Source organism: Aureobasidium subglaciale (genome assembly GCF_000721755.1).
Source record: "Aureobasidium subglaciale EXF-2481 unplaced genomic scaffold scaffold_4, whole genome shotgun sequence".
NCBI lineage: Eukaryota > Fungi > Ascomycota > Dothideomycetes > Dothideales > Saccotheciaceae > Aureobasidium > Aureobasidium subglaciale.
The window spans coordinates 744,147-769,634 of record NW_013566991.1 but is presented as its reverse complement, the minus strand read 5'-3'; the positions used below and the strand labels follow the sequence as shown (position 1 = coordinate 769,634).

General features: G+C 51.6%; 10 protein-coding genes across 10 annotated transcripts; 5 read left to right on the top strand and 5 right to left on the bottom strand.

Moving 5' to 3' along the window:
* Positions 1–1,080: 1,080 nt before the first annotated feature.
* Positions 1,081–2,675, bottom strand: AUEXF2481DRAFT_2833 (uncharacterized protein; the record flags this gene model as incomplete). The annotated part of the gene is made up of 2 exons (XM_013490716.1): positions 1,081–1,110; positions 1,164–2,675. The coding sequence occupies 2 exons, from the start codon at positions 2,673–2,675 to the stop codon at positions 1,081–1,083; spliced, it is 1,542 nt and encodes a 513-aa protein (XP_013346170.1).
* Positions 2,676–5,253: 2,578 nt separating this feature from the next.
* On the bottom strand, positions 5,254–7,296 carry AUEXF2481DRAFT_37494 (uncharacterized protein). The gene is made up of 4 exons (XM_013490885.1): positions 7,108–7,296; positions 6,956–7,049; positions 6,796–6,905; positions 5,254–6,745 (listed from the first exon to the last, which is right to left on the bottom strand). Exons 1-4 carry the CDS (start codon positions 7,201–7,203, stop codon positions 5,456–5,458), a joined length of 1,590 nt encoding a protein of 529 aa, XP_013346339.1. The 5' UTR covers positions 7,204–7,296; the 3' UTR covers positions 5,254–5,455.
* A 230-nt stretch (positions 7,297–7,526) lies between these two features.
* Positions 7,527–8,809, bottom strand: AUEXF2481DRAFT_37493 (uncharacterized protein). The gene is made up of 4 exons (XM_013490884.1): positions 8,725–8,809; positions 8,318–8,587; positions 8,125–8,257; positions 7,527–8,068 (listed from the first exon to the last, which is right to left on the bottom strand). The coding sequence occupies exons 1-4, from the start codon at positions 8,743–8,745 to the stop codon at positions 7,998–8,000; spliced, it is 495 nt and encodes a 164-aa protein (XP_013346338.1). The 5' UTR covers positions 8,746–8,809; the 3' UTR covers positions 7,527–7,997.
* Positions 8,810–9,113: 304 nt separating this feature from the next.
* On the top strand, positions 9,114–11,121 carry AUEXF2481DRAFT_2830 (uncharacterized protein; the record flags this gene model as incomplete). Its single annotated transcript, XM_013490715.1, has 2 exons — positions 9,114–9,522; positions 9,578–11,121. 2 exons carry the CDS (start codon positions 9,114–9,116, stop codon positions 11,119–11,121), a joined length of 1,953 nt encoding a protein of 650 aa, XP_013346169.1.
* Positions 11,122–11,615: 494 nt separating this feature from the next.
* On the top strand, positions 11,616–16,483 carry AUEXF2481DRAFT_37491 (uncharacterized protein). Its single transcript, XM_013490883.1, has 3 exons — positions 11,616–11,840; positions 11,909–12,308; positions 12,362–16,483. The coding sequence occupies exons 1-3, from the start codon at positions 11,758–11,760 to the stop codon at positions 16,409–16,411; spliced, it is 4,533 nt and encodes a 1,510-aa protein (XP_013346337.1). The 5' UTR covers positions 11,616–11,757; the 3' UTR covers positions 16,412–16,483.
* Positions 16,484–17,761: 1,278 nt separating this feature from the next.
* Positions 17,762–18,469, bottom strand: AUEXF2481DRAFT_27263 (uncharacterized protein; the record flags this gene model as incomplete). Its single annotated transcript, XM_013490815.1, has 3 exons — positions 17,762–17,936; positions 17,996–18,384; positions 18,440–18,469. 3 exons carry the CDS (start codon positions 18,467–18,469, stop codon positions 17,762–17,764), a joined length of 594 nt encoding a protein of 197 aa, XP_013346269.1.
* A 286-nt stretch (positions 18,470–18,755) lies between these two features.
* AUEXF2481DRAFT_2827 (uncharacterized protein) lies at positions 18,756–19,381 on the top strand (the record flags this gene model as incomplete). Its single annotated transcript, XM_013490714.1, has 4 exons — positions 18,756–18,774; positions 18,813–18,831; positions 18,891–18,984; positions 19,046–19,381. The coding sequence occupies 4 exons, from the start codon at positions 18,756–18,758 to the stop codon at positions 19,379–19,381; spliced, it is 468 nt and encodes a 155-aa protein (XP_013346168.1).
* AUEXF2481DRAFT_554855 (uncharacterized protein) lies at positions 19,047–19,652 on the top strand. The gene is made up of 2 exons (XM_013491096.1): positions 19,047–19,112; positions 19,344–19,652. The coding sequence occupies exon 2, from the start codon at positions 19,385–19,387 to the stop codon at positions 19,610–19,612; it is 228 nt and encodes a 75-aa protein (XP_013346550.1). The 5' UTR covers positions 19,047–19,112; positions 19,344–19,384; the 3' UTR covers positions 19,613–19,652.
* Positions 19,653–19,691: 39 nt separating this feature from the next.
* On the bottom strand, positions 19,692–20,670 carry AUEXF2481DRAFT_2826 (uncharacterized protein; the record flags this gene model as incomplete). The annotated part of the gene is made up of 2 exons (XM_013490713.1): positions 19,692–20,572; positions 20,631–20,670. The coding sequence occupies 2 exons, from the start codon at positions 20,668–20,670 to the stop codon at positions 19,692–19,694; spliced, it is 921 nt and encodes a 306-aa protein (XP_013346167.1).
* A 1,278-nt stretch (positions 20,671–21,948) lies between these two features.
* Positions 21,949–25,298, top strand: AUEXF2481DRAFT_62984 (uncharacterized protein; the record flags this gene model as incomplete). Its single annotated transcript, XM_013490947.1, has 2 exons — positions 21,949–22,212; positions 22,263–25,298. The coding sequence occupies 2 exons, from the start codon at positions 21,949–21,951 to the stop codon at positions 25,296–25,298; spliced, it is 3,300 nt and encodes a 1,099-aa protein (XP_013346401.1).
* Between the last annotated feature and the right edge of the window lie 190 nt (positions 25,299–25,488).

Genomic DNA, 25,488 nt, shown 5'->3' with positions numbered 1-25,488 from the left:
ACGACATTCGAAGAAGTGGAGTGGTCATTGAGCCCACCACCCTGGACGAAGTTGCCAAGATATGGCTTACATAATCGCGCGTTCCTGAATGCTCATATAGATGTACGCCCTCACCCACCCCCTCTACACCAATCATCCAAGGCACGTACCCCAATTCCTACCCCTACCATCTCATCATACTAACTCTCCTCAGTGCACGGGGTACGTTCATCACTTCCCACCCACATCACCAATCACACCACTAACTGCTTTATAGCTTTACGCGGTAAGAAATACATCCATCTCAATACATACAACGCGCAGCAATACTGACATTGAAACGCAGCAGTATCAGTGAGGATTCGTCCGAGATCGTGTTTTTGCTAGTTGAAAACTATCAACTGACTGCTCTCGACGGTCGAAAGATCTGCCGAGGAATTTTTGGAAAACCACATTACACACACACTTAGTAAACCTTCTCTTTCTTCATCGATCATTTGGCCTCTTTCTGAGGCTGGGGTTCGAAGAAGATGGACCGTTGTTTATGAGGTCCGGGGGAGGTGTGTTGATCATGGAGCTACGAATCATGGATTGTCTTTGTAAACGCGCTGAGGTGCGTACAATGGCTGCCCGTGATATGGCTTGTGGCTATTCGAAAGGTCTGACGTGACTTGTTGCTCGACGCCTCTTGATTTGTTGTGATCACAATATCCTTGCCATCCATCACAGTTTCAAACAGACCATTTACACAAGACTCATATCAGTAACAGAGAAAGAAGTACATCTCCTGGGAAATTCGCCGAATCGCTAGTTCTACACTACAGTTATTTCGCTGGGGGGAGAAAGCAAGTATCGCGGTAAAAAGAAACACAGCACACAAAAACACCTATTTCCCTCCTTCTTTTCAATCGTTAAGAATGGCCATCTTTTCCCTTCTTGGGACCGTCAACAGAAAAAAAAAAGGAAAGAAGACTAGAAGCAAGACAATGCCCGGTGTGATGGGTGAGGTATCGATTGAAAGCAAAGGAAATAACAGAAACCAAGAGAGTGTGGTGTGGGACGACACTCTTTTGGTAGAAGAGACGAATTATCAACACAAGCTCAGACGCGAGGCTTCTTCCAATAGTATTGCTGAAAGCAATGGTTAGCATGTGTAGTTGATAATGTTTGAGGATAGTGCTTACCTTGTGTTGTTTGCGAGTGGATCTAAGAGGGGGTTTGGCGATGCTGACGGCGGCACGGCGATGCTCGTCATTGTCCATTTCAGGAACGTAGTAGAACTCATCTTCCAGAGCCTTGCCGGCGGCATCCTTGCCTGAGCGGGCGATCTCGCCGACACAAGGGATCCTGTCCATGAGGTCCTTCAGTTCTTCGGAGGACAGAGCCTTCTCGCCGAAGCTACGGCCACCCTTCATCTCAGCAGGGAGGTTGTTGTAGATGGCCGAAATAGGCAGAGAGTGGATGCGTGTAAAGGCCAGTTGATTGATGATATGGTTCTTGACTGGCGAGAGGTTGCGAGTGGACTGGGCGGCTTGTGTGTCGACGGGTAGTTGGTTTGCAAGCTTGAGGGTGATCTTGAGGGGGATGCGAGGACGGTCTTCCTCTTTGCAGGTCGACTTGAAAGACTCGAAACGCTCGAGGAGGTTGTCACCATATGGGCCAAAGGAGTGGACAATAGGATCGTTCTCTTCATCATTCTCAAGTGCTTCTTCAGGCGCGTCTGAGGAGTTTGTCGCCATGGACAGTTGCACACTAGCTTTGGTAGGCGTAGGTGTTAGGCGGACAGCAGGGTCCGGAGAAAGTCTGGCTGCTGGGACGGGAGTAGACGAGGCAGGCAAGTCGTCTTCTTCGGCTTGTTCGTCATCCTCGTAGACGTGGACGGGAGCCGGGCTGCTGGGGAGATCGAAGGGGTCGGCGATGAATGTCTCGGAGAAGGTGTCGTTGACGTTGTCGTGTTGGTTGGGCGAAGGAGACTCGGGCGAGCGAAGTCTGGGAAGGACAGGAGGAGGACTCGATGCAATTCTCTCAGGCACAGCACTGGTCTCCCTGCTGACTGACGACTCGAGGTCCCAAGGACACTGCTTTTCCTCCTGCGGCCATGCAAGCAAGACACGGGTTTCCTGGACGTCGACCATGACCTGGGATCCTGGCTTCTGCGAGACAAAGCTCTCTCCCTTTGCTAACTCGACGATGGATCCCTGGTAGTGCACCTTTGCACCATTCCAGCCTAGACACTGGACGACCATCTCGCCAAGAAGACGCGGACCCTCGGGTGCATTGTATGTGGCCTTGACGTGAACGCGTGAGATAAGGCGGTTGGCCGATAGTTGGTAGTCGGACGAGTTACTCGAGCGGCCCATGAGCAGCGGGTCGCCATTGGAGGGAAGCTTGACACTGGGTACTGTGCCTAATGGGGCTCTTTCGGAGAGCGACGAATACGACGCGGTACGCTGCAGTCCTAGGACGCGTCGATTTGGCGATGACGAGAGGATACCCGTGGCAGAAGTTGGCACTGGAGTAGGGTAGAACTTGCGCGTGTCGTCTTCATCTTCCATGAATTTGCGTTTCAAGGCTCTTGGGAGGCCGCCGGGTGACGACGACAAGGGCTCAAAAGCGGGTAAGAGCGAGGGCCTTCTGACGGAATCAGGCTTCTCGGTGGAAGGCAGGACCTTTTTTGAATGAGAGATCGAGTCCATGGTGTCTGGTCTGCTCTCGGGGGCTGTTCTACACACGCGTGAGATGCCCGTTCTCTGCTCACGCGTGTCCAGAACTGGCGTATATCGAGTACAAGCCGGCGGGCTGTTGGGCGAATGCTCAATTTGATGGCAGTCTAATAATACTCGGTATCAAGAGAGGGTGATGGTCAGTTAGTTGAAAAGAGAGTGATCGTGGTCGGAGGTGCTGAGGACGAGAAAGGCCTTGCTGCGAGGGAATGGGAACGCGCTCAGAGTAGCAGGCGCGTTTCGCGATTGCCAAAGCTTTCAGAAACTCCACCAATACTCGCCAACTTCAACTTTATGCCTTTATTTTTCCCGTCCTATCTGCTCACCACTTCTGATCAACATTATGAATCAATCCTCCTTTGCTCGGAGCAAAGTTGCAATCTCCAATTTGCTTGTAGCCATATAGGTTGATGCATGAACAGACCGTAGATGAAGCCTGCACTAGCCGTTGTGCATGGTTAAACATTTAACCACCGCGTACCTATATTCATAAACCTAATTCACCCAGCCACTTTTGCACCGATCCATCGAATAGCTTGCAGGAGAATGACGACAAGAGCACACTCTCGTGCCTTGGTTTTGCTCTTCAGCTCTGACCTGCCCACGACGCGTCTCACTCAGCGAATGGTCATGTATCAATGCCCCTGTCTTTGATTTTCACTATCCGTACATTGTTGTGCAAATCAATCCGCATATCCAGATCGAGCATTTGAATCACCACGACAGCAAGACGTTGATCGATAGTACGTTTCGATCGCTATCACCACACACACCGCCTTGTACAAATGGATCGGGCACGAACAAAACATGTTCAACAATCAATCGATTCTGCTTCATGTTACATAGAAAAATAGCCGACGCTTCTTTGTCCATCTGCTTCAGACCAAGCAGTTGCCATGTCATTGGAAGATGATCTATTGATAAACAACATTTCCAAGGAAACGCAAGACATGTTGCATTTGTCCGCGCTGTGAATTGTGCCTGTAATGGCTGCGCAAGATACGAGAAGACGGAAATGGTAAGATTTTGATTGTTTGCAATCATTGACTGTTGATACCATGGTAAGCTGCAAGGCATATCCAATTGCCGAGTTCACGACAAGGACAAGATCTACTTTCACGTTGATTTCGACGGTACTCTGGAATCGTTTTCTCGAACACTGCATCTTCGTCAATTGCTCATCACGCTCTTCTTTGTTTCAGCTCAGTCGAATAGCGCTCACGAGATATGTTGGTTGCAATGAATATCCAGAATCGAAAAGCTGCTCAGAGATGGTCGACACAACACAGAAACATCACTCGGAAGATGGTCGAAGAGTTGGAATTGGGGGCATGACTTTTTTCTTTCTTGCATTCGGACATCAACGCGGGAGAGTGATGACATTTCTGAGCTACCACTACTCGCGGTTCGGGCATCTGGTTGAGACGCCGTGATAGATCCCTCCTCCCCAAACGCCTAGTCCCTTGAGGTAACGAAGCACAACAGCCAAGACAGCAGTGATGGGGCGAATAGTTTACTTCAGCTTCTTCTTGGGGCGGAGCTGGTTGGTGTGACCGCACTTCTTCTTGCGGCAGTTGGTGGCACGAGGGGGAAGACGAGCCTGTAGAGAGGAACGCCATGTCAGAAATGTTCTTTGTCTTGATCGTGCATCTTCTTTGCGATTTCTTCCGTCTCGATGTCTTCTTCTCTTGCCCAATGTGTCGCGTGTATCCGGAGGCGGGATGGGGAGCGAGGCGACTTACGTAGCACTTGCGGCAGATCATCTTCTCGCAGTTGTACTTGGAGGCAAGAGCCTTGAGCGAGGGCTCGATGATACCACCACGGAGACGGAGGACAAGGTGAAGAGTCGACTCCTTCTGGATGTTGTAGTCGGAAAGGGTACGGCCATCCTCGAGCTGCTTTCCGGCAAAGATCAGGCGCTGTTGGTCTGGGGGAATGCCCTCCTTGTCCTGGATCTTGCTCTTGACGTTGTCGATGGTGTCAGAGGACTCGACCTCAAGGGTGATGGTCTTGCCCGTAAGGGTCTTGACGAAGCTGCATGGCGACTTTTGTCAGTGGGAGTCCAGTTTGCTTTGCGGTGTGCGGGCGCTGTGGGTGCGCTTCGGGAGGCTTACATCTGCACTGTGACACAAATTCATGTTAGCGATACTCGGCATGCGACAGTGACGACGTCTGCGTAGCACTTACTAGTGACGGTCTTCGTTGCTGAATACAATACCTATTTCGCGACGAGAAGCAGACGTGGAATTTGAGAAGCGCAAAAGCGAGCGGTGCGGCGTGCGTCGCGGCATTAACCGAAGATGCTCCGCCGGATGCCGTGCCAAGACTCCATCATCGACGTTCACCAATCCCGACTTGCAACTCTGGAGTCTTGACACTTTGACTTCATAGACAGACTCTGTGGTTCACTCCTGAGTCAGGTATTTTCGACTGACTTGGTATTCAAACATGCTGTGCAAATAACTTAATCGAGGGCCACTTTCGCGAAATTGTTTCATTATTCCCCACGCAGAAGGCACCGCTCGCTGAATTAGGAAGCACTGATGTGTATTTGCATAGCCAAGCTGGATGAGGGACTTTTACAGGCAATTTTGCGGGAAGCATACTCTATAGGATGCTTCTTTATTCTGATTTTCTATTCTATAGCACTCCATGAGCTACCCTGCAGAGACACTCGTTGTATAAGAGGTGTGACAAGGCGAATGAGCATTCGAGCGGATTTATAACATCTTGAACCGAGCACAACGATCTCTCTACCTCTTCCTTTCGCTACTTTCCCATCTCTCCAATCTTTTCTCTAACACAAAGACGCACTTGACAAGTGAGTTCAGTGGTAGTGCAGCCAGACTAGCAGCCTCATCGTAGAACTCCTTAGCATAGCCATCGAGCTCGCTAACGTTTCTGTATCTCTTGTAGCTGTTGCCAGGCCGGGTGACGTTGAGCTCACTCGCTGTCGAACCCGCCCTTACGCGAGCTGGGCGTAAACTGCTTTGCACCTTTCTGAGCCGCTCATCTTCGGCTATGGGTTCGGCATCTGGATCAATATCCATACTTTCAGGCGGCTCTTTGTTCGGGCGTTCAATCGGAAAGAAGCGCAGGAGTGCTCTACGAAATTCGGCTTCTTTGCCAACTCTTCCCTTTTCGCGTACCTTCTCTTCGGCAAATACAGAGCCGTACCAGTCCATATACTCGTCAAGCTTCTCCTCAGACATGTCGAGTACATCCTTTTCCTGAACCTGCATAGCCTCTTGATATCCGAGCGGTGTGCTTGACTTGATGGTGTCGTTGTAATCCACTCGTGCTTTACTCCAGGTTGACCAATCCATGTTCAGAGCAGAGAGCTCGGTAGTATTTTTGGGGTAGCGTTTAACATTGTCCAAAGGAAATAACAATTTGGTCGCAATGACAAGGACAGCCATGAGTCGAGCTTCAGCATATTGTATAACACGATACCTCATGGCGCGTTTGACCTGTACATCATAGACGAACGTGATGTCAAGGAGTTTTGCCAGCCGCAGTGTAGCTGAGTAAGCCTCTAGAGGAAGTGCAAGATTGCGTATCCATCGGTAAAGGACTAGGATGTGGTTGATTGGTGGTATATTCATCCCAAAAGCGCGATCGAAAGCTGTGATATTGTCGAGTACGGCCTGTTGCACTGCCACCGGGCTCAAGACATCTTGAGGATCCATGATCTTGTTGTAATTGAAAGGCAGGCGAGACTTCATCGGCTCGGAAAGAGCCTTGACAGCTCTGTAATATATCAGTTCGCCACTGGCCGCCCACGTGTAAACATCGCTGACGGTCACCGGGAGTCTCAGCAGGAGGCAACCGATGTAGCACATACTCAGAGCATCGACAAGCTTAGGTACGGCGTCATTCTTGCTCTTCCTAGCCTTTCGATTTGATGATGCATCGTCAGTCCTTTCTGCTTCGGATTGAGAACTGTACAGTTGCGAGCTTTGCTCGGCCTCGCTCTCTGACTCGTAGCTGACACGAGATTGGAGGCTTTGTAAACGAAGAGCCCAGATGTCGCGTACCACATTCTAAGCAAGATCAGTGAATGCAGTTCGGAGAAATCTAGGCTACGGCTTACTTCGAGCTCGTCCGGAAGTTGTTTTATGTGAATTAACCAATGCACTTGTTTCCATAGCACCAGCTGGAAGCATAGCAAGTAATGCTCGAATGCTCTTTTACCAGTCAAAGCTGCAAGTTTTAGTAATTTATTGATTACCAACATGGCTTGGAAGCCTTACCAGTCTCGACATTCTCTTCAACATCTCGTTCTCGACGTGCCTTCTTACCGAAAAGTGGCACACCGTCTGTATCCTCGACTACTTGCGTACCTCGCTAGTTGCTTGGTCAGAAATCTTCCGCAGTGCGTAGAACACGTAAGTGATGAACCTACTGCCCATTGACGATGTCCTTCCGAACAGTACGTGTATCCATCGTCTCCGACGCGAAGACTCGTTGAACCACAGCCCGCCTCGCACTCGGATTCCATTTATCAGAATGGATAAAGATTGCACGATTGCCGGCTACTCATGATAGTAGGGTGCTGCACGATTATCACGACGCGCGGTCACTAATAGTGTTGATATTGCAAAATTGTAGAAACAAAGCTTGTTCATTGGACCGACTTTTCTGCGAGACCTGCTACCACAACCATCTGACGTCGCACAACACTACTGATCTACCAAAGTTACAATGGAATGGCTCAACCAGCTTACTTGCACATTCTAATGCTTCTCGTAATCTTCTCAGCGAGATGTCTCTGGGTCGGATGATGCAATAATGTATTGATCTAGTTCAAAGAGTGACCCTGTCATTGTCTCTCTTTTCCACCGTCACGTTATCTAATACCTTTCACGACCAAAGACTCATAGGCAGTATCCACTACCTTGATGAAGTATCTGTCTGGAATGGCCGCAATTTAGACTATGCTCGAGTTCGCATATTTCAAGTACATCAATATTCCATCTCCAGGGCGTCACAATAAGCACATATTTATATTGTTCGGAAATTGATTTGCATTGAGTAGATTTTTGAAAACCATCGCTTCGTGACATTTTATTGTCTAGACGCGCACGTCAACTTGCCCGTGGGAAAGAAGGGGGTCGTAAAGGAAAAAACATGCGGCTAGACGCCGTCGAGATCGAACAAAAGGCTTGCAGCAGTAGCGGAGGGCAAGCACGACAAGGCATCCGCAGTATGCTGGGCGAAACTGTTGCAATGCTCATCTGGCTCCGAAGCAGCGCCTAGGAAGCGCTGTCTCGATGTGTTGGTTGTGCAAATCGTTTAACCGGACTTGGGAGCCTCCTTGGCCTCAATGGCGCACTCCTCACCCATGGCAGTAAGAATGATGACGTCTGATATAGTGGTCAGCTGTTGTGCGTATGGGCTGTTCATGCTGGGTATAACTCACTGGTGTCCTTCTGCTCCTCAATGAACATCTTGTTGATTCTCTCACCAACCTCGTTCTCGGGGACCTTGACGTCATCCTTGGTGGAACCGTCGTCAAGCATGAGGGAGAGGAAACCGTCGTCAGTGACGTCGAGCTAGCGCGAGGGTCAGTAAGGGCTATATGTTTAGGGGCCAATGGAAGCGGAGAAACTTACGAGCTGGTACTCGCGACGGGAGACGTTGGGGACATCCATGTTGTGGGTGGAGGGAGACAGATCCTCGAGCTTCTTGCCGGTGAAGATGTCAATGGCGACCAAGTGGACCTTGGCGTGACCGTGCTTGCCGGTCTTGGAGGTCGACATGTCGACGATCTTGCAGGGACGGCCCTTGATGACAACGTGACCGTTCTTTCTCAGGGCAGAACACTGCATGGGGTAGGTGGTGGAGGCACCGGCATCGGTGGACTCGAAGGTGTGCTGCTCGTGCTGTAGGACGGGGTGGTCAGCAATTGTTGAGCGAGCGGGCAGACGGCTTTGGGCTTTGAGGCTTTGTTGTCGCGGCGCGGGGTCGAAGGAAATCGGTCGCGTTGGACAGCCGGAGCCAGAGCCGAGTATCAACGTACCTGGGCGTCGTTGTCGGCCATTTTGACGGTGTTTGAGTGGTGATGGGAGGTGAGATGGGTGTTGTGATAGAGATGGCAAAAGGATGAAGAAAAGGTGAAATTTGAAAGTCAAGTGGGGAAGGAGCGGTCGTCTGCCTCCGCCAAGGTTTGTGAATTCCCTACCAAATCGGGTTTGTGGGTCGCAAGCAAGCTGGCAGGAGAGCTCTGGCCGGCCTTGCACGGACGTTCTTTCCCTAACTTCCGTCGCCAACATCATTCGTACTTGATTAGGGTGTGCCTATCCCCATGCCTGCCCACCTCAACTCTCCTCCACTCCACAACCACGCGACGCTCAACACATCTGCTCGGCCACCTCTTTTCACTCTTTCGACCGTCAAATCGCAGATGGCATGTGGCTAAATCGCTATTCCCAACACCCTTCGCCGTCATCTTCGCCTGCACCGCAAAGGAGGCCTAGTCATCTCGCTCCGAGCCCCCTTCCCCACAGGCCCGGCATCACAAACCGCTCTTCCTCCTTGTCTCTCCTCACGAATGGATCTACCGATAGTCTTCCTGCTTCCGCAAGATATCCTCCTGCCCATTCCAACTTGAGAAATCAGTTGGATGCTTCTCCTGTCGACAATGTGCCACATCCATTAGACGTGCTGCGCGATATCCTAGGCCCGATTCAATCCGACTCCCTGTCTTCAGATGACCAGCATGATGCGAATGTCGACTTCGGTGAGCTGAGTCTGCAAGAGTTTGTCGACACCCCTCTATCTTCAGACCAACCTTCCGAACAGCCATCCGTCGAAGAATGTATGTTGACATGCCCTTCACTCTGGTCCCCTACTTGAAGCTTAGGTTCGTTTAGTCCAAAAGGAGAAAGGCAAGTTTGAGGATCTACACAAGTCCATTGTCGCCTGTGATGAAGTCCTCAAGTCTGTAGAGAATTATCTCACCAGCTTCCAGGCTGATCTCGCCGCTGTCTCTGCTGAGATTGAAACATTGCAAAATCGTTCATCTGGCCTCAATACCAAACTCGAGACGCGCAAGCAGCTTGAAACAATGCTCGGTCCGGAAGTCGATGCTTTGACCATCTCTCCGGCTATTGTGCGAAAAATCTCAGATGGACCTATAGATGATGCTTGGATAAGAGCTCTGGACGACTTAGAAAAACGCTCCAAGACTGTTGATGCGAAGGCCGCTAGGTCTAAGAGTGCCTCTGATCTTAAACCACTGATAGACAGCCTCAAAAATAAGGCCGTCGAACGAACTCGTGATTATGTTGTATCTCAGATCAAAGCGTTACGTGCGCCTGGTGTCAACGCACAGCTCATACAGCAGAACAACTTCATGAGATACAAGGATGCTTTCCAATTCCTAGATCGGCATCAACCTCAATTGGGTCAAGAGATTGGTCGTGCTTATATCAATACAATACGCTGGTTCTACTTACACAATTTTTCGAGGTATAAAGCATCACTGGAAAAGATGACTATCCATGTTATCGATAAGAACGAGGTCCTGGCACAAGACGATACTACAAAGCGGACAACAGTGGTTTCTGGCTCAAAAACACAGGCTGCACCACATGATGCATTTTCCCTCGGGCGACGCATGGACATGCTCAAGGGCAGCTTCAAATCGGCTCTATCTTCGCATATAGCAGAGGAAGACAAATCTGCGCATTATTTAGAGGCGCCTTTTAGAGCCTTCAATCTCGCGCTGATGGACAATGCTTCTGGCGAATACTCGTTTCTAACCGAGTTCTTTTCGAAGCAATCGTACCACGAAGTAAATCGCAAATTCGGCGAGATTTTCCAGCCAACTTTTGCTCTTGGCCAGGCTCTGACCAAGCAATTAATTGATCCGACTATCGATGCACTGGGTTTATTGATGACAGTTCGGTTGAATCAACGTTTTGCATTCGAGCTTCAGCGAAGGAAAGTACCAGCAATGGAGGGCTATGTCAACGGCACCAATATGCTTCTATGGCCACGTTTCCAGATGGTCATGGATACACATTGCGAGTCTCTTCGCAAGGCTACCTCATCGCTCTCTGGACGACCGGCAGGCTCGGCGCTTAGTCTTACCTCCTCGGCGTCTGCACCACAATCAATCGCACCACATCAAATAACTCAGCGATTTGCGAACTTTGTGCAGGGAATCTTGGCATTGAGCAGCGAAGCTGGGGACGACGAACCGGTTCACAACAGCTTGGGGAGATTGCGTAACGATTTTGAAGCCTTTCTGACCAAGTTAAGTAAAAGCTTTGCAGAGCAGAAGAAGCGGGAACGGTTCCTCGCGAACAATTACTCATTGGTCGGTACCATCATCGCAGAAACGGAAGGCAAGATGGCCAAAGAGCTCAAAGCGCACTTTGCAGAAAAGGTAGAGGAGTTGGGAGGTCGATAGTATTGAAGTGTGTCACGATAGAACATCGAGTGTACAACTAAGCTTCTGGCGTTGGAGGACTGAGGCTGCTAGCAGGCTGCTAGCTTAGGCGAAGGAGACCATGAATGCTAAACTACTTCGACAGAGTCTTGACATGAACATGATGCGTGAATTGTGTTGGCCGACCCAAGGCTGCGGGTACAATTGTGTCAGTCAAACCTCGAACGCCCCCCGAGACAATTTCGCGATCAGTCCCTCTTCGAAGTATGTCACACAGTCGACTAGCTGTCAAGATGCACAGTAATTCTAATGCTGGAGAGATATATATACAAGAAGACTGTCGTTCGGTCGCTCTCCGCAGACGTCTCTGTGAAACCAAAAAGTGTTGTGCATTGCTACAAGATGATAGTTGGTCGTCGCGTGGACAGCAGAAGCGCCAAGCATTGATGCAGCATGCGGTTTTTGACATCTTCATGTCGTTCACACGTAGCCCACCATCACCACCGATCCATAGCAGCGCACCTTCACCGCACGCACTCGTCCGATTTTCCAGCTCTCCGCACCTGAACACTTGCAAACCACAGACGTCAAGTCGCCGCCGTCATCGCTATCATCATTTCACGAGCTTCACCACCGAGCTTGCCCTCTTCAAAAAACATGGCGCCTCCAAGCACATTCGCATCCGCCGCCGCGGGCGGCAATACTCCCACAACTCCGCGCACTGATTCCGCCGGGGAATGGTACGTCAGCATACAGCGAAGCTATAGTTGGGGTCATGTGCAATCGACTGACTCGACACCGTGTATAGGGCACGTCGAACAAACGGCGCAACCCAAACCTTCCGTCGTCCTTCTGTCGCTACCTCGATCATGAGCTCCAATGCCAGGGAAGTGGCTTCTGGTTCACAACCCGCCGTCTATGTGCCTCCGCATCGCAATGGCCCTGCCCACTCGGACACTCGCTACTCCAAGAACCAACTGCTCGACCTGTATCACAAACAGAATGTAGAGGGCTCGCTAGACGATTCGCTGTCGCCCCTGTTTGTCGCCGGCTGGGAGCCAACTCAGTCCAATGGAGTCTCATTGGGCGGCTGGGGCAGGAGGGACGAACAAGCCAAAGACCACGTTCCCGGTCCCGAGGTCTGCTGGGAAAAAGACGGTTCCACGGGTCCTTTGGGTCTGGTCGACATGAACGATGAAGAGAAGGAGGTACGTGACATCCCGCTGATACGACTGGACTTGGTGCTAAATCATCTGAACAGCACTTTTCATCCGTCAATTCGCCCTTGAAACCGCCTACGACCGTGACCAAAGACGCTGTCAATCCTCCCATGCGCAAGATTTCTGTATCGCAGAATGTCAGCAGTCCTGGCGCCTTTGCTGTTGCCTCGCCTGGCGTTGCAAGACCAGGCGCGAGACGTCGCGAAACCCAGGAGTACCCGTTCCCCTCGAGTTCGCAGCTCAACTCGCCCACGGTCGGCAAGGCCACGCGCGACGACTCCCGCACTGCCTCTCCACCTCCTTCACTGACCAGAAGAAGGACTGACTTCAAAGATACGGCTGACTCGGCAGACGAAAAGCCAGCCCCCGATGTACCTGATGCTGCTCGTCCTCCATTCTCCGCCATCAAGCGCACTGCAACCGGTCCTTTGAATACCGCTATTGGCGGTGCATCATCTCCATGGTCTGCAACTCCCCAGAGCGCTGGCTTTTCACCAATGGGTGCTTTTGGCAATTTTGCCATCAATACCAATGCTACTGTCGGCACTCCAACTTCGGACAAACGTCCTGGACTGGCTGGTGGTAGAGCCGAGAGCCGCTTCAAGGGACTCATGGCCAAGGACACCGACGACGCTTCGAGGGATAAGTCTTCTCTGGACTCGATTCCTCATGAAGACCAACACGAACAGCATGCTACTGGTAGCGCTGCTCTCGGCGGTGGCCAGGACATTTCTCCTCCCCGTAGTCGTGGCTTTGGTACCCCTAGTCGTCAGGACTCGCGTGATGAATTCGGTCATGGTGCCTTTGGCATGACTTCGGATCCTTTCCGTACCCTGATGGGTCAGCAACACGACTCATCTCATGGGATCCTTCCAGGCCGCTCTCAACAACTTCCTGCCGCCAGCGATCCGATGAGTCCCTCGGATACCAATCCTTATCAAAGCCCTGAACATTTACCCGCAGACCTCGACGATGCTGATGATGATGCCTCCGATCTGCAAAATGCTCATCTGCCCAATCTAGGCGGACTCATGAACGACTCCATGTCTTCTGGTGCTGGAGCTTTCCACGGTCTTGGAAACCTTGGACGCGTTCCCGCAGCGCCTCCGAGCGATCGCAGTCAGACATCGAGTGTTGGACCTAACAGAGGTTTCGGTGGCTTTTCTGGTCTGAATGCTCTTCCTGGACTCGGAGGCGCCTCTGCCTGGGGTGGGCCTCAGGCGTCTATCGGCACTCCTAACAGGGATAGAGCTGCCTTGGCTGGCAACTTTGGTGAGAACCCCTTCGGCTCTTCTGCAGACCTGGGATCTCCCAGTCTTGCGGCTCTGAGCGGACTGGGCGCGTTCGGCGCCAACCCTAGTCAAAGTCGCGGTACCAGCCGACTAGGATCTCTCTTCCCGACCAGCGTGCAAGAGCAAATGCGACCTGATCACGGCCGTCAGGACGAGGACGACGCCGGATCGGGAGAGTTTGCAAACTTGCCTCGCGACACATCTAGTCCTTTTAGACGTGCTGCCGACGTTTCTAGCGCATTCCCTGATCAAGATCGCAACACTGAGACATCTCAGCAAGAGCCCATTGGCCAACGCCCTGCCCAATCTTCTGCTTCTATGCAAGCTCAGGCGGTCACCAGCTCTGCGTCTAACCAACCACCCCCAGCTCAACAGAAGACTATGGTCATGCCCGATCGTATGAGGTGGATCTACCGTGATCCCCAGGGCGTCACCCAAGGCCCTTGGTCGGGCTTGGAGATGCATGACTGGTACAAGGCCGGTTTCTTCTCCCCCGAGTTGCTTGTCAAGAAGTATGAGGATATCGATTACGAGCCTCTGGCCCAGTTGATCCGTAGAATTGGTAACTCTCGCGAGCCCTTCCTCGTCCCACAAATCGGCATCCCTCATGGCAACCCGACTCTTCCCCAGCCGCCCGCTAACTGGACTAATCCTCTGTCTTCTGGTGGCGCTCAGCCTCCTTTCGCCAACAGTTTTCCTAGCTTCGGAACCACTCTTACTGCCGACCAGCAGAACGCATTGGAACGTCGCAAGCAGGAGGAGCAATACCTGATGGCTCGCCAGAAGGAGCACCTTGCGCAACAACAATTCGCACAGCGCTTCCAGGCTCAGACAGGCCAATTGCTATTCCCTCAACTCCACCACCAATCCAGCGTTCAGAGCTTGCACAGCCAGCCCAGCTTCGGTAGCCTTAGTTCGCCTGCACCAGCATTCCCAGCTGCTCCTCTGCAGAACAACTTTGGCAGTACCGGCGCGAGTGGTAGCACTCATGTACCCGGCTTCTTCGACAACTCTTTCAGGTCTCCTGGAGCCCTGGGTGGTCTCGGAGCCATTGGTGCTGGCGCGGACACGCTTGGTAACATCAGAGAGGAAGACATGTCTGGCATGGTGAACAGACTCAACCTTGGACGTTCGTCACAGGGCAATTTTGGAGGCATCGGTCAGCCGTTCCCTCAAGCTGAAGAGCAACGTCGCATCTCGACAATGCTTGACGACCGCTCTCGTCTCGAGCAGCAACAGGCACAGCACGATGCTACCCAACGCCTCCAACAGGATCAGCCTGCACGAAACGAACAATTCGAGCAGTTCCAGAGCCTGCAGGAGCACGCTAGAGCCGATCCTTTCGGCGTTGGTCCTGAAGGTGTCATTGGAAAGCCTATCGCTCCTCCGTCTGAACAACAGCGCAGCCAACAAGACCAGGGTCAAGCGCAACCTCAAGAGCAGACCGAATCAGAGTATGAAGCCCAGTTTGATGAAGAAGCCGAAGCTCTCACTCAGCAGGAAGAGGCCGCTGCTGCCTCCCAATTCAAGCAAGAACCATCTTTGACCGAGCAAGTACAGAAGGCTGCATCTGTCAAGCAATCGCCCGCACCTGCATCGTCCCCCTGGGCCAAGGTTGACACTTCTTTGCCGCAACCCTTCCCTCCCGCACCATCGCAGTCTCCTCTACCTGCCCCTGCAGCCCAGCGCAACAGATCTCATGTGGCTGATGCACTCCATGCCGAGTCTAGATCCCGCTCGCAAACACCATCTGCCGAGACTCCCAGTGCTTCAGTCGCTCCTTGGGCCAAAGAACCCGCCGAGTCATCCAGAGGACCTTCTCTCAAGGAGATCCAGGAGGCCGAGGCCAAGGTAGCCGCTGAGGCTGAAGCACTTGCTGCCGAGGCTCGTCGTGTCGCTTTCGAGAAGGAGCTCGCACAAGTCCAGCTGACTACCGTACCTGCACCTGGACTTCCTTTGACCTCTAATTGGGCCAGCAGCAACACTGCATCTCCCGCTACTGGTACCGCTCCTTCGCCCTGGGCCAAGGCCGCAAAGGTTGTTGTCGCTCCCGCTACTGCCAAGAGCATGGCCCAGATCCAGAAGGAGGAGGAGGCTCGCAAGAAGCGTCTCGCAGCCGCCGCAGCCACTCAAGCTGCAGCTGCCGTCGGCGTCGCTCCTGTCCAGCAGCCTGCTGGGGGTAAGAGATATGCCGATCTTGCCAGCAAGGTAGCATCTTCACCCGCACCTGGCAGCCCCGTACCTGGTATGACCGGTGCTTGGACCACTGTCGGCGCAAGCGGCAAGGTCAAGACCCCCCTGCCTGCCCCCACTCCCGTCAACACCAGAGTTGCCAGCTCGACTATTCTGCCCACCGTAGCAGCGGTCAAGAAGACCGTTCCTGCCAGAGCTACTGCAGGACCTTCTGCTGTCAATGCCATTGACGAGTTTAAAAAGTGGGCCATCAACGAGCTCAAGCACGATCTTAACAAGAGCGTTACTGCCGATGAGTTTGTTAGCAACTTGCTCTCCTTCCCATCTGAGCTCGAGATTGTTACCGAAGCCGTTCACAGTGTTTCTCACACCATCGATTCTCGCCACTTTGCCGAAGAATTCATTCGTCGTCGCAAGTTGGCTGACAAGGGCCTGGTCGATACCACTAAGCCATCCAGCCCGGCTAGTATGGTTCAATCGGGCGGTTGGTCAGAAGTAGCTAAAAAGAACGCTGCTTCGGCCCCTAAGCCCCAAGAGCCTAAGGATGAGCTCAACAACGGTAGTTTCAAGGTCGTACCGACCAAGAAGAAGGGTGGCAAGAAGTAAGCATAGGCTAGAGACGATGGGAAAGTATGTAAAGCTATAGGCACATGTAAATTGATCAATTTCTTCACACGATTTGAGTAAATTGACGTCTGCGTGATCGAAACATACCGTGACAAGGGGCCTGTAGCAAGGCAGAGTGACTTTCGGAAGTGGGAGTTTGAGCGAGGGAGTGTGTGAAAAGAGCGCTCTCAGCGGAAGATGTGAGGATTTGAAAGTGACTGTGTCTTTCTACAGCTACTTTTGAGGGGTACAATGGTTCAAGGAGTGAGGCGGAGGATCAAATCACCAATTCCGAAGCATGCATGCCCGTTTTTGTAAACAGTATATTTTTGGAGCTCTTCTATCCCTCGACAGTGTAGTGGTTTAGAATAAATCGGACATCAATTCTCCACATTTGATATATGATATGGCCACACGAAGAGGGGGGAAAAATGCTTTCAAAGTATGATGAAACGCCCCAAACTCAAGCCACAAATTCGGCATTTTGTTTGACCAAAACTTTGTTAAACTTTTCTCAAACACAGCCTAATCACTCAGCTCCAAAGCCCATCTCAAACACTTGGGTACCAAAACATCTAGCTATGGAACAACCAATAGGAAGGTTGTCCAGAAATAAGTTTCAACCAGAATGCCCCCCCCCCCCCCCCCCCCCACGGGAAAGCCTGATATTCCTCATCCAAATTAAAAAAAAATGCTTTCGTGAAAGACTGGTTTTGACCAAAGATGACAGCCCAAGAATCCAGCCGAGATGTTTTGACCTTGAGACGAATGGTCTCAGGACTTTGACTGACAAAATCCAGCCAGAATGTTGGAGCTCTGGCCAAAGTATTTGATCGAGATGTTTTAACCAGAGTGTTATTTCTTTCTCATTTCGTCATTGGACATTTACAGCAAAATCTCCACCATCAACGAGCCATGAGGGCACACACATCATACTAAAGCAATTCCCTTCGATTCTGGACGACTTATGATCCTTGAATTTCCTCCAAGAGTGATTCCAGTTTCGTGCAAGCTGCGAGAGGGCTATTCAGACTTCTCGCCTAGAAAGGTAGGAGCGAGCCATTTTCTCACTGGTAATGGTTAGATCAGGCAGGCTCTTGCCTGTTATACCGTTGCAGTCGCCGTCCTTGGTCAGTTCCTGAAGCGATCTGAACAAGGATGCAATAATATTTCACATCGGGATGATTTTGGAGTCGCTTTCCCATATGCTGATGTTTTGGAGAAAGAAAGAATTCGTTCGTAAAGCATGAGAGGTAGAAATATGGGTATATGCAAAACCAGCCGAAACTCCTCTTATTCATCCCGTCCCAGACGTAAAGCGCCGTCGATTCACGACCTGAAATGTAGCCTCTACATGGTGTTCCAGAAGTGGTTTGCGTAAAAGAAGCGGTCAAACTTGGAGTCCAGGTTGACGACATTGACATTGCCCTTTGCGGTATTTCTGATGACGGCACGGGTAAAGTCGCCGGTATTGTGGTCCTGTTCAGCGTCGATGCCCAAGCTGCGGTAAACACCCAGTCTCAAGCTGTGACATGTCAGTTTTCTCCATGTTTTCGAAAGCAGTATAGGCACAAGGCGACTCACACGACATCATCTTCAGCCTTGTTTTCAGCACTCTCAACATCATCACCCTGCTCTTCCAAAATCTGCAATTGCCTTTTCAAGCCATAGACTTCGGAGCCCAGTCTTTCAGCCTCAATCTCCAAGTCATTGGCGGCTTTGGCGACTCTGAACTTTGCATTGTCCAAGGCTAGGATATCAGAGGCATGGGCTGCAGGGTCGTGGCGTGAGATTTCCGAGTCGTGGGTTGCGCGGAGGTGTTGTGCTTTTCGTGAGAGTTGGGCGAGTTGTGTGTGTTGGGCGTTGAGACGCAGAGAGCGGGCGCTGCGGAGAGTGGAGAGGGAGGAGTGGATGCGCGAGATTGACTGCAGGTCGCTGTCTGTGTGGAAGTTGCGGGTTGTTTGGCGGATGAGCTGGAGGGCGGATTAGCTGTCGTCGCATCGTGTGTCGGAGGGTTGAGAAGCGTACAGTGACGGGATCTTCGTCGAAGAGAACCATGCTGGCGTGTGGTGGGAGAGGGTATGAGTTGTTGCAGAGGTCCTGTGGTGTTGGGCGAAGATGATGTTCTCGTGTTGTCTTGTTTACAAAGTGTGGAGTGGCCGAGCAACGCGCTTTTCCCTCTCGGCCCCACGTGCGAGGCAGACGGAGACCCTGGCCGATGATCTCACTCCAAACATCTCACATGCCACAGCGCGCCAGTCAGCCACCACCAAGCCCGTCTTCATAACATCTGACAAGCGATCAAGCCTTTCACAACTCACACAACCATGGGTGACCACCTACCATGCAAGTCATCGCATACCGTATCCTGCAGACCACAACACTGACCCTCCTCTCCCAGATGCCGCAGATGCTGAATCGTACGCCTCCTTCTCTCGCTTATACAATGGCCCCACCAGTAGACTGATGCTCCTCATAGTCCTCTGAAGCCTGCAGAACTGCAGGTCTTGCGCTCACAATACGACAAAGAAGGCGAATACGTCTCTCTGCAGACAAAGTTCAACTTTGCCTGGGTATGCGACAGCCGCCTCTTGCAACTTCTCCTCGACAAGCTCTCTAACACATCCACCCCAGGGCCTCATCAAATCCACCCAACGTCCCGAGCAACAAGAAGGCGTCCGTCTCCTCACCGAAATCTTCCGCTCCTCTCCCGACCGTCGCCGCGAGTGCCTCTACTACCTCGCACTCGGCAACTACAAACTGGGCTCTTATGCCGAAGCCCGTCGTTACAACGAGCTGCTCGTCGACCTGGAGCCTAACAACTTGCAGGCTCAGAGTCTGAGGCAGCTCATCGATGACAAGGTGGCAAAGGAGGGCTTGATGGGCGTTGCTATCGTCGGTGGGTTGGCTGTTGCTGCTGGTGTTGTTGGAGGCTTGATCTTCAAGGGCGCAAGAAGCTCAAGGAGATAGTCGATGTTGAAAGCGCTGGTCGTTTCTGTTCTACAGTCTCTATTCCCTCCACCCTTTCTGGCACCTCTCTGCCTCTCTACCCCTCTCTCACTCACGCTATTCGCGAGCTTTATTCACATGTACATGATTCTCCACCTTCACCCTCTGCTTCGTTCCTGCTCACCATGTCATGTTGTATTATCTTTCACCATGTCTATTTATACAGTGCCTATCCGACGCGGCAGCTTTTGAACACCTCTCTCAGAATATTGGTCATGTGGTCATGCGTAGCCAATCTGCATGCTTCCTCCTTCTTAACATCTCGTGATGCTTAGAACAGACCGGGAAGCATGGCAAATCTCTTCTTCTGGTACTTGTCGCCAAACTCGTTGCGATATCTGCGTTCCTTCTTCTTTGCCCATAGAGCCATCTGGCCGACTGCAACAACAACGAAGAGCCCGGTGCTCAAGCTCCAAGATGCCAGCCAAATACCGATCCATGCAAGTGCCTCGAACATGTAGTTGGGGCATGTCACAAGGTCGAAGCCTAGACCACGGGGGATGCCACGCTCGGTACCACCAGTGCTGCGCAAGTTGCGCAAGACGTAGTGCGTGTTGAGGTTACCAAGCTCGCCGACCACGAACAGAGCAATGGCAAGGTACGTGATCAACGGGTTCGAAGGAGCAGCGGTAGGAGCGGTAGGAGAGTAGATCCAGTAGGCAATGTTGGCACCACCAAGAGCCCAGTAGTGGGCAGAGTTCTTGAAGATGTTGCGGGCAGGCATGGTGGCACTGGAGAAGCGATGCACAAAGACAGTCTCGAACTCGCGCTTTGCAAAGTGCAAGGTCAACATGACGCAGGACAGGAACTGCAGGTATGAGGGCTCGGCGGGAGCATGTTTGTACAAGTATGGGCGGAGGAAGTAGAAGAGAGGGTGGATGAGCAGCGGACCCAGGTATTCGATGATGAAGACGGTGCGCCAGGCGATCTGCGGACCCAGGTCTTTCACGTAGACGACGCTGTCGCTGCGCAGACCGGTGCGCTCGACGGTGAAGTCCTTCGCATTGGGGACGTGGGAGCCGTCGCTGCCCTTTGTCAGGCGGAGACGGTGCACTGAAATGCCAGACTCTGCGGCAATGCGCTGGTACAGGTCTGCCGTGCTGCCCTGCAGGTATGTCGTCGTCTCGTCGGGCAGTTTCTTGATTGTGCGTCCTAGCCCCGTGTCGTCAGCTTCAGCCTTCTTGTCGAGAGCACCAGCATGTCTAGTCACCTCTAGGTTTGATAACCAGCTTCACCGGTTTCGAGGCCATCTTGTCAGTGCTCGGTTTTCGATCCGACTTAATTCGCTTGTCGGTAGAGGACACACACACGAAGGAAACGGATCGCCGGCTGATTGCTCTATCCGCGCTAAGGACATGAAGCTTTGGCAACATTCCTTCCACGTGGAGCCTCGGCTCTTCTGCGTGCCGCCGAACTATCTCAAGGACAGGGATGGCATAGACAATTATCAATGCCCCGTCAACTCTGCACATCTGATTCAGGTCAAAGGTCGACATGTGGAGAGCTTTCATATCACCGATCATGCGTAAACTCGCTGCCTACCCCCGGTCTGCCCGTGGACAAAGGGGGAAACCCTCCCCAAGGCATCCAGGCTGAGCTTGCCATCGTATGCAGCTCGACTCTTACCGTGCATATGTACTTGGCCAATATTGAGGAAGGGTCAATGTACATACACCCTCAGCCTCTCTGCTTCCTCGGCGCATACCATGATTACTCAGATACGAACTCTACCTCTCAGCCCACCATGTCCGTGCTGAGGCATCCAACACCAACAAGTGCCCCCACAAACAGCTCCGTGCCGCAAAATATACTCGCTTGCAACAGTCCCTTCGGCAAGGGAGCCAGCTAAGTATATGATCATGCTATCGAGCAAAGTACAATATTCCTGCGAAGGAGCAACGTGGCCCGGTCCGCGCTTTCCAGCTGCTATCGTCAGCTGTGCTTGCCTCGTTCCTAAAACAGTACACTTCCCAATCTGGTGAAAGATGATTTTTTCCCTACAAGACAGCCCTGACATCTGCCAAATTTCGCTCATCCAATTTTTATCAGTTGTAACGTTTCTCAATAGCTTTGATTTCCCTACAGCCTGCGTTTCTCGATACTAAACCTTCTTGCATTCTAACAGCAGTCCGGACAGCCGTTCAGCTGAAAGCTGAAATATACTTCCAGCCGTCTGGGGTATAGCTTCTAGTCCCTGGTTTTAGCCCCTTCTCCCGTCGTCCTAATCCGTTAGTACGGGATTAATCTAGCTGCCATATATATTCCGAGGTGAGCAGATTTCTTTTCGTCGAGTAGTCTCGTTGTTCTCCTGTTCTCCTTCTAGATTGGACAATATGAAAGGTCTTCGTCGAGTCTTCAGCAGCGCATCATGCTTCCGACCAGATGCCAACGAGGACCATGGCGTTGTCTACATGGAAAGCCAACCAAAGAGCAATTCCACTAACAAGATACAGCCAATGGTGAACCAAGTCGAGATGAATCACTTCGGAGAGACTTCCGTTCCCATGGCTCCCTCGACATTGGACGGCATGGCTGACCAAGTCCGCGAATCTCTTGGGGCAATGGGTCATCTGTTGTCTGCAATGAAGGCTCCTCTTCCGACGGGTACGGGCGATGGCTCAGCCTTGTCTGTCGAAAAAGACGACTCGCTGGTTTCTACCCTCGGCACTATCGTCAAGGATGTTTCTCATCTTGGTTTTGATACAGTCGAGAAGGTGGCCAAGATGACCCTCAAGACCAAGAATGGAGACCTCATTGATGACAAAGAATATCTTATGGAACACTTGATCAACGTATGTGTGCATGAAAGATAACTTGAATGCCATCTGACTCCATTTCCCAGGCCGCTCAGAAATTACCCGACGACGTAGTTGGTCAAAAGCTCACACATGGCTTTGTGACCACTCTTTGGGACGACTTAGAACACCCTCCCAAGGTGTTCATGAGTGATAAATACCAATACCGCAGTGCAGACGGCTCTGACAACAGCTATCTTCATCCTCGTTTGGGCGCGGCTCATGAGTCCTATGCCCGCACTGTGAAGCCTGCAACCATTCAACCTGGCAATCTTCCGGACCCTGCCGTTCTGTTCGATGTTCTCATGGCCAGAGACAAGCCCACCGAACACCCGAACAAGATTTCCAGCACCCTATTCTACTTTGCCTCGATCATCATCCATGATCTGTTCAAGACAAACCACAAAGATTTCAGAATCTCCGACACTTCATCTTACCTGGATTTGAGTCCACTTTACGGTAGCGACCAGGAAGAACAAAACAAAATCAGAACCTTCCATGATGGAAAGATCAAGCCCGATTCGTTCGCGGAGACTCGTCTGCTGTCCTTTCCTCCTGGAGTTGGTGTAGTAATGATCATGTTCAACCGCTTTCACAATTACATTGTTGAACAGCTTGCCCTGATCAACGAGAACAGCAGATTCACTAAACCTGCTCAAGATGCTGGCCAGGACAAACGGGACAAGTACGACAACGACCTCTTCCAAACTGGCAGATTAATCACATGTGGTCTATACATCAACGTCATCCTCGTCGACTATGTGAGGACAATCTTGAACCTCAATCGCACAGACTCTGACTGGTCGCTTAACCCGCGTGCCGAGTTCCCTGGCATGCCCGATTTGGGATGTGGTAATCAAGTCAGTGCTGAGTTCAACCTAGTCTACCGTTGGCACTCAGCAGTGTCGGATAAAGACGACAAGTGGACTCAAGAGCTTTTCGCGAAATTGTTCCCAGGCAGAAAACCGGAAGAAATCCCTCAACTCGAATTCTTGAAGACTCTGGGTCACATGGAAGCTGACCTGAAAGCTCAAGATCCCACGAAGCGTAACTTCCACGACATCAAGAGGAATGCGGATGGCACTTTGCCAGACGACAAACTCGCCCAGATTCTGATTGATGGCATCGAAGATTGTGCAAACGCTTTCGGTCCTCGTCAAGTACCTCTGGTCATGAAACAGATTGAAGTCCTGGGTATTAGACAAGCGAGAGCTTGGAATCTTGCCACCCTCAACGAGTTCAGAAAGCATTTCTCCTTGAAGCCTTACTCAACATTCGAAGAGATCACTGCAGACAAGGAGATTTCTGAATCTCTCAAACACTTGTACGATCATCCTGACAATGTTGAGCTGTATCCCGGTCTGGTTGTTGAAGACGCGAAGTTCGCCATGCGTCCCGGATCAGGACTCTGTCCTTCTTACACAACTTCTCGCGCTATCTTGTCCGATGCTACAGTCTTGGTTCGCGGTGATAGGTTCTACACGACTTCTCACCATCCAGCAGCGCTCACCAATTGGGGCTTTGCAGAGCAAGCATCTGATCTGAAGATCAACCATGGCTGTGTCATGTACAAGCTCTTCATGAAGGCTTTCCCCAACCACTTCCGCCCAGACTCTGTCTACGTCCACTTCCCTTTCACTGTACCTTCTGAGATGAAGAAGGTTTTGACGGGCCTGGGCAAAGCACACAAGTACAATTTCGACAGACCAGCTCCCCTCGCTCCAACCAAGATGTTGTTCTCTTACTCTGCTGCACAGAAGGTTCTCTTCGATCAGGAGGCTTTCAAGGTGTACTGGGGTCCTAAGATCGAGTTCCTCATGGGCTCCTCAGCTAAGAGCTTCATGCTTGCAGGAGACACCAAGGTCAACACAGCTTCCCGCGACATGATGGAGCAAGCCCTGTATCTCGGGAAGTTCTCCCGAAAAGAACCCACGGGCAACGAGAAATGGCTCCTGGAAGTTCGCAAGTTCTACGAAGAGCACACATCGATGCTGCTCCAAAAGCACTCCTACAAGCTTGCTGGCACCAATTACGTGGATCTCGTCCGTGACGTGTCGAACATAGTTCACGTACATTTCTGCTCTGAAGTGTTCAATCTCCCCCTAAAGACGGAAGCAAACCCGGATGGTGCTTTCACCGAGAAGCAAATGTATCTCGTGATGGCAGCTGTGTTCGCCTGCGTCTTCTTCGATGTTGACCCCGAACATTCCTTCGCTCTTCGACAAGGTGCTCACGACGCGATCCAAGCTGTTGGCAAGCTCATGGAGATGCAGGTGCAGGCTTTGGCGAAACTACCTCATCTTTCTGAAGCCGTCGATCGTATCGGCGAGTGGTGGTCAGGCAAAGATCGTTCGATTCTTACGCAATACGGCAAGCATATGGTTGAGCGTCTGCTACAGACTTCCGGCATGGACGTCCAGCAACTTGTTTGGGCACAAATTATCCCCACTGCAGGAAGCATGTGTGCAAATCAAGGCCAATTCTTTGGCCAAGTGATCGACTGGTTGTTCAGCGACGGTCGCGAGTACCTCCCACTACTACATGAACTGGCAATTCAAGACACACCCGAGGCCGAGGAGAAGATCATGCGCTACTTCCTCGAATTCTCGCGTCTTCACTGCGAGACTGGCGTTTACCGCACCGTCGCCAAGGAGATGATAATCGAAGACATGGACCGTAGGGTCAAGCTCAATGTTGGCGACACAGTTGCTCTCAACTTCCGCAGCGCATCTCGTGATCCAGACATCTTCCCTGAGCCGGAGACTATCAAGTTGGACCGTCCCATTGACTCATATATCCACCTCGGCCAAGGCCCCCATCAATGTCTCGGACAACCCATGACGCTGGTCGCCATGGGCGCTATTCTCAAGACCCTCTGTAAACTTCCAAATCTGCGCCCTGCGCCAGTCTGGCCTGGCCCTGTCGACAAGGTCAAGAAAGTTGTCAAGGACTTCTCGGCCTTGGCACCTGATGTCGAGTTTAAGCCCGAATGGGAGTATCATTGTTACCTTCTCGAGGATTGGGATCAGTATTTCCCCTTCCCTGCAAGCTTGAAGATCTGCTATGATGGACAGGCAGCTTAGGTAGCTCAGCGGATGCAAGGAGGCAGAGGTTTGACGAGAAGGCTTGGAGTGTTTGGACTCGCTGGTCGTGCGGCGTGGAGATTATTGAATTGGTCCGGAAAATGGTGATTGAGACTGGATGAGTTTGTGGAAGACGCAATGTGTTGATGATTCCTGTGTTTGGATATGGGTGTTTGGATTCTATTGTTCT

Coding starts and splice junctions, on each gene's coding strand:
- AUEXF2481DRAFT_554855 (XM_013491096.1), top strand. CDS start 19,385: ATGTTGAAAGCGCTGGTCGTTTCTGTTCTACAGTCTCTATTCCCTCCA.
- AUEXF2481DRAFT_37491 (XM_013490883.1), top strand. CDS start 11,758: ATGGCGCCTCCAAGCACATTCGCATCCGCCGCCGCGGGCGGCAATACT. Junction 11,841..11,908: donor ACTGATTCCGCCGGGGAATG/GTACGTCAGCAT, acceptor CACCGTGTATAG/GGCACGTCGAACAAACGGCG. Junction 12,309..12,361: donor TGAACGATGAAGAGAAGGAG/GTACGTGACATC, acceptor TCATCTGAACAG/CACTTTTCATCCGTCAATTC.
- AUEXF2481DRAFT_37493 (XM_013490884.1), bottom strand. CDS start 8,745: ATGGCCGACAACGACGCCCAG. Junction 8,588..8,724: donor TGGCCGACAACGACGCCCAG/GTACGTTGATAC, acceptor CCCGTCCTACAG/CACGAGCAGCACACCTTCGA. Junction 8,258..8,317: donor CCCGTCGCGAGTACCAGCTC/GTAAGTTTCTCC, acceptor CCCTCGCGCTAG/CTCGACGTCACTGACGACGG.
- AUEXF2481DRAFT_37494 (XM_013490885.1), bottom strand. CDS start 7,203: ATGGAATCCGAGTGCGAGGCGGGCTGTGGTTCAACGAGTCTTCGCGTC. Junction 7,050..7,107: donor AAGGACATCGTCAATGGGCA/GTAGGTTCATCA, acceptor CCAAGCAACTAG/CGAGGTACGCAAGTAGTCGA. Junction 6,906..6,955: donor TGAAGAGAATGTCGAGACTG/GTAAGGCTTCCA, acceptor TAAAACTTGCAG/CTTTGACTGGTAAAAGAGCA.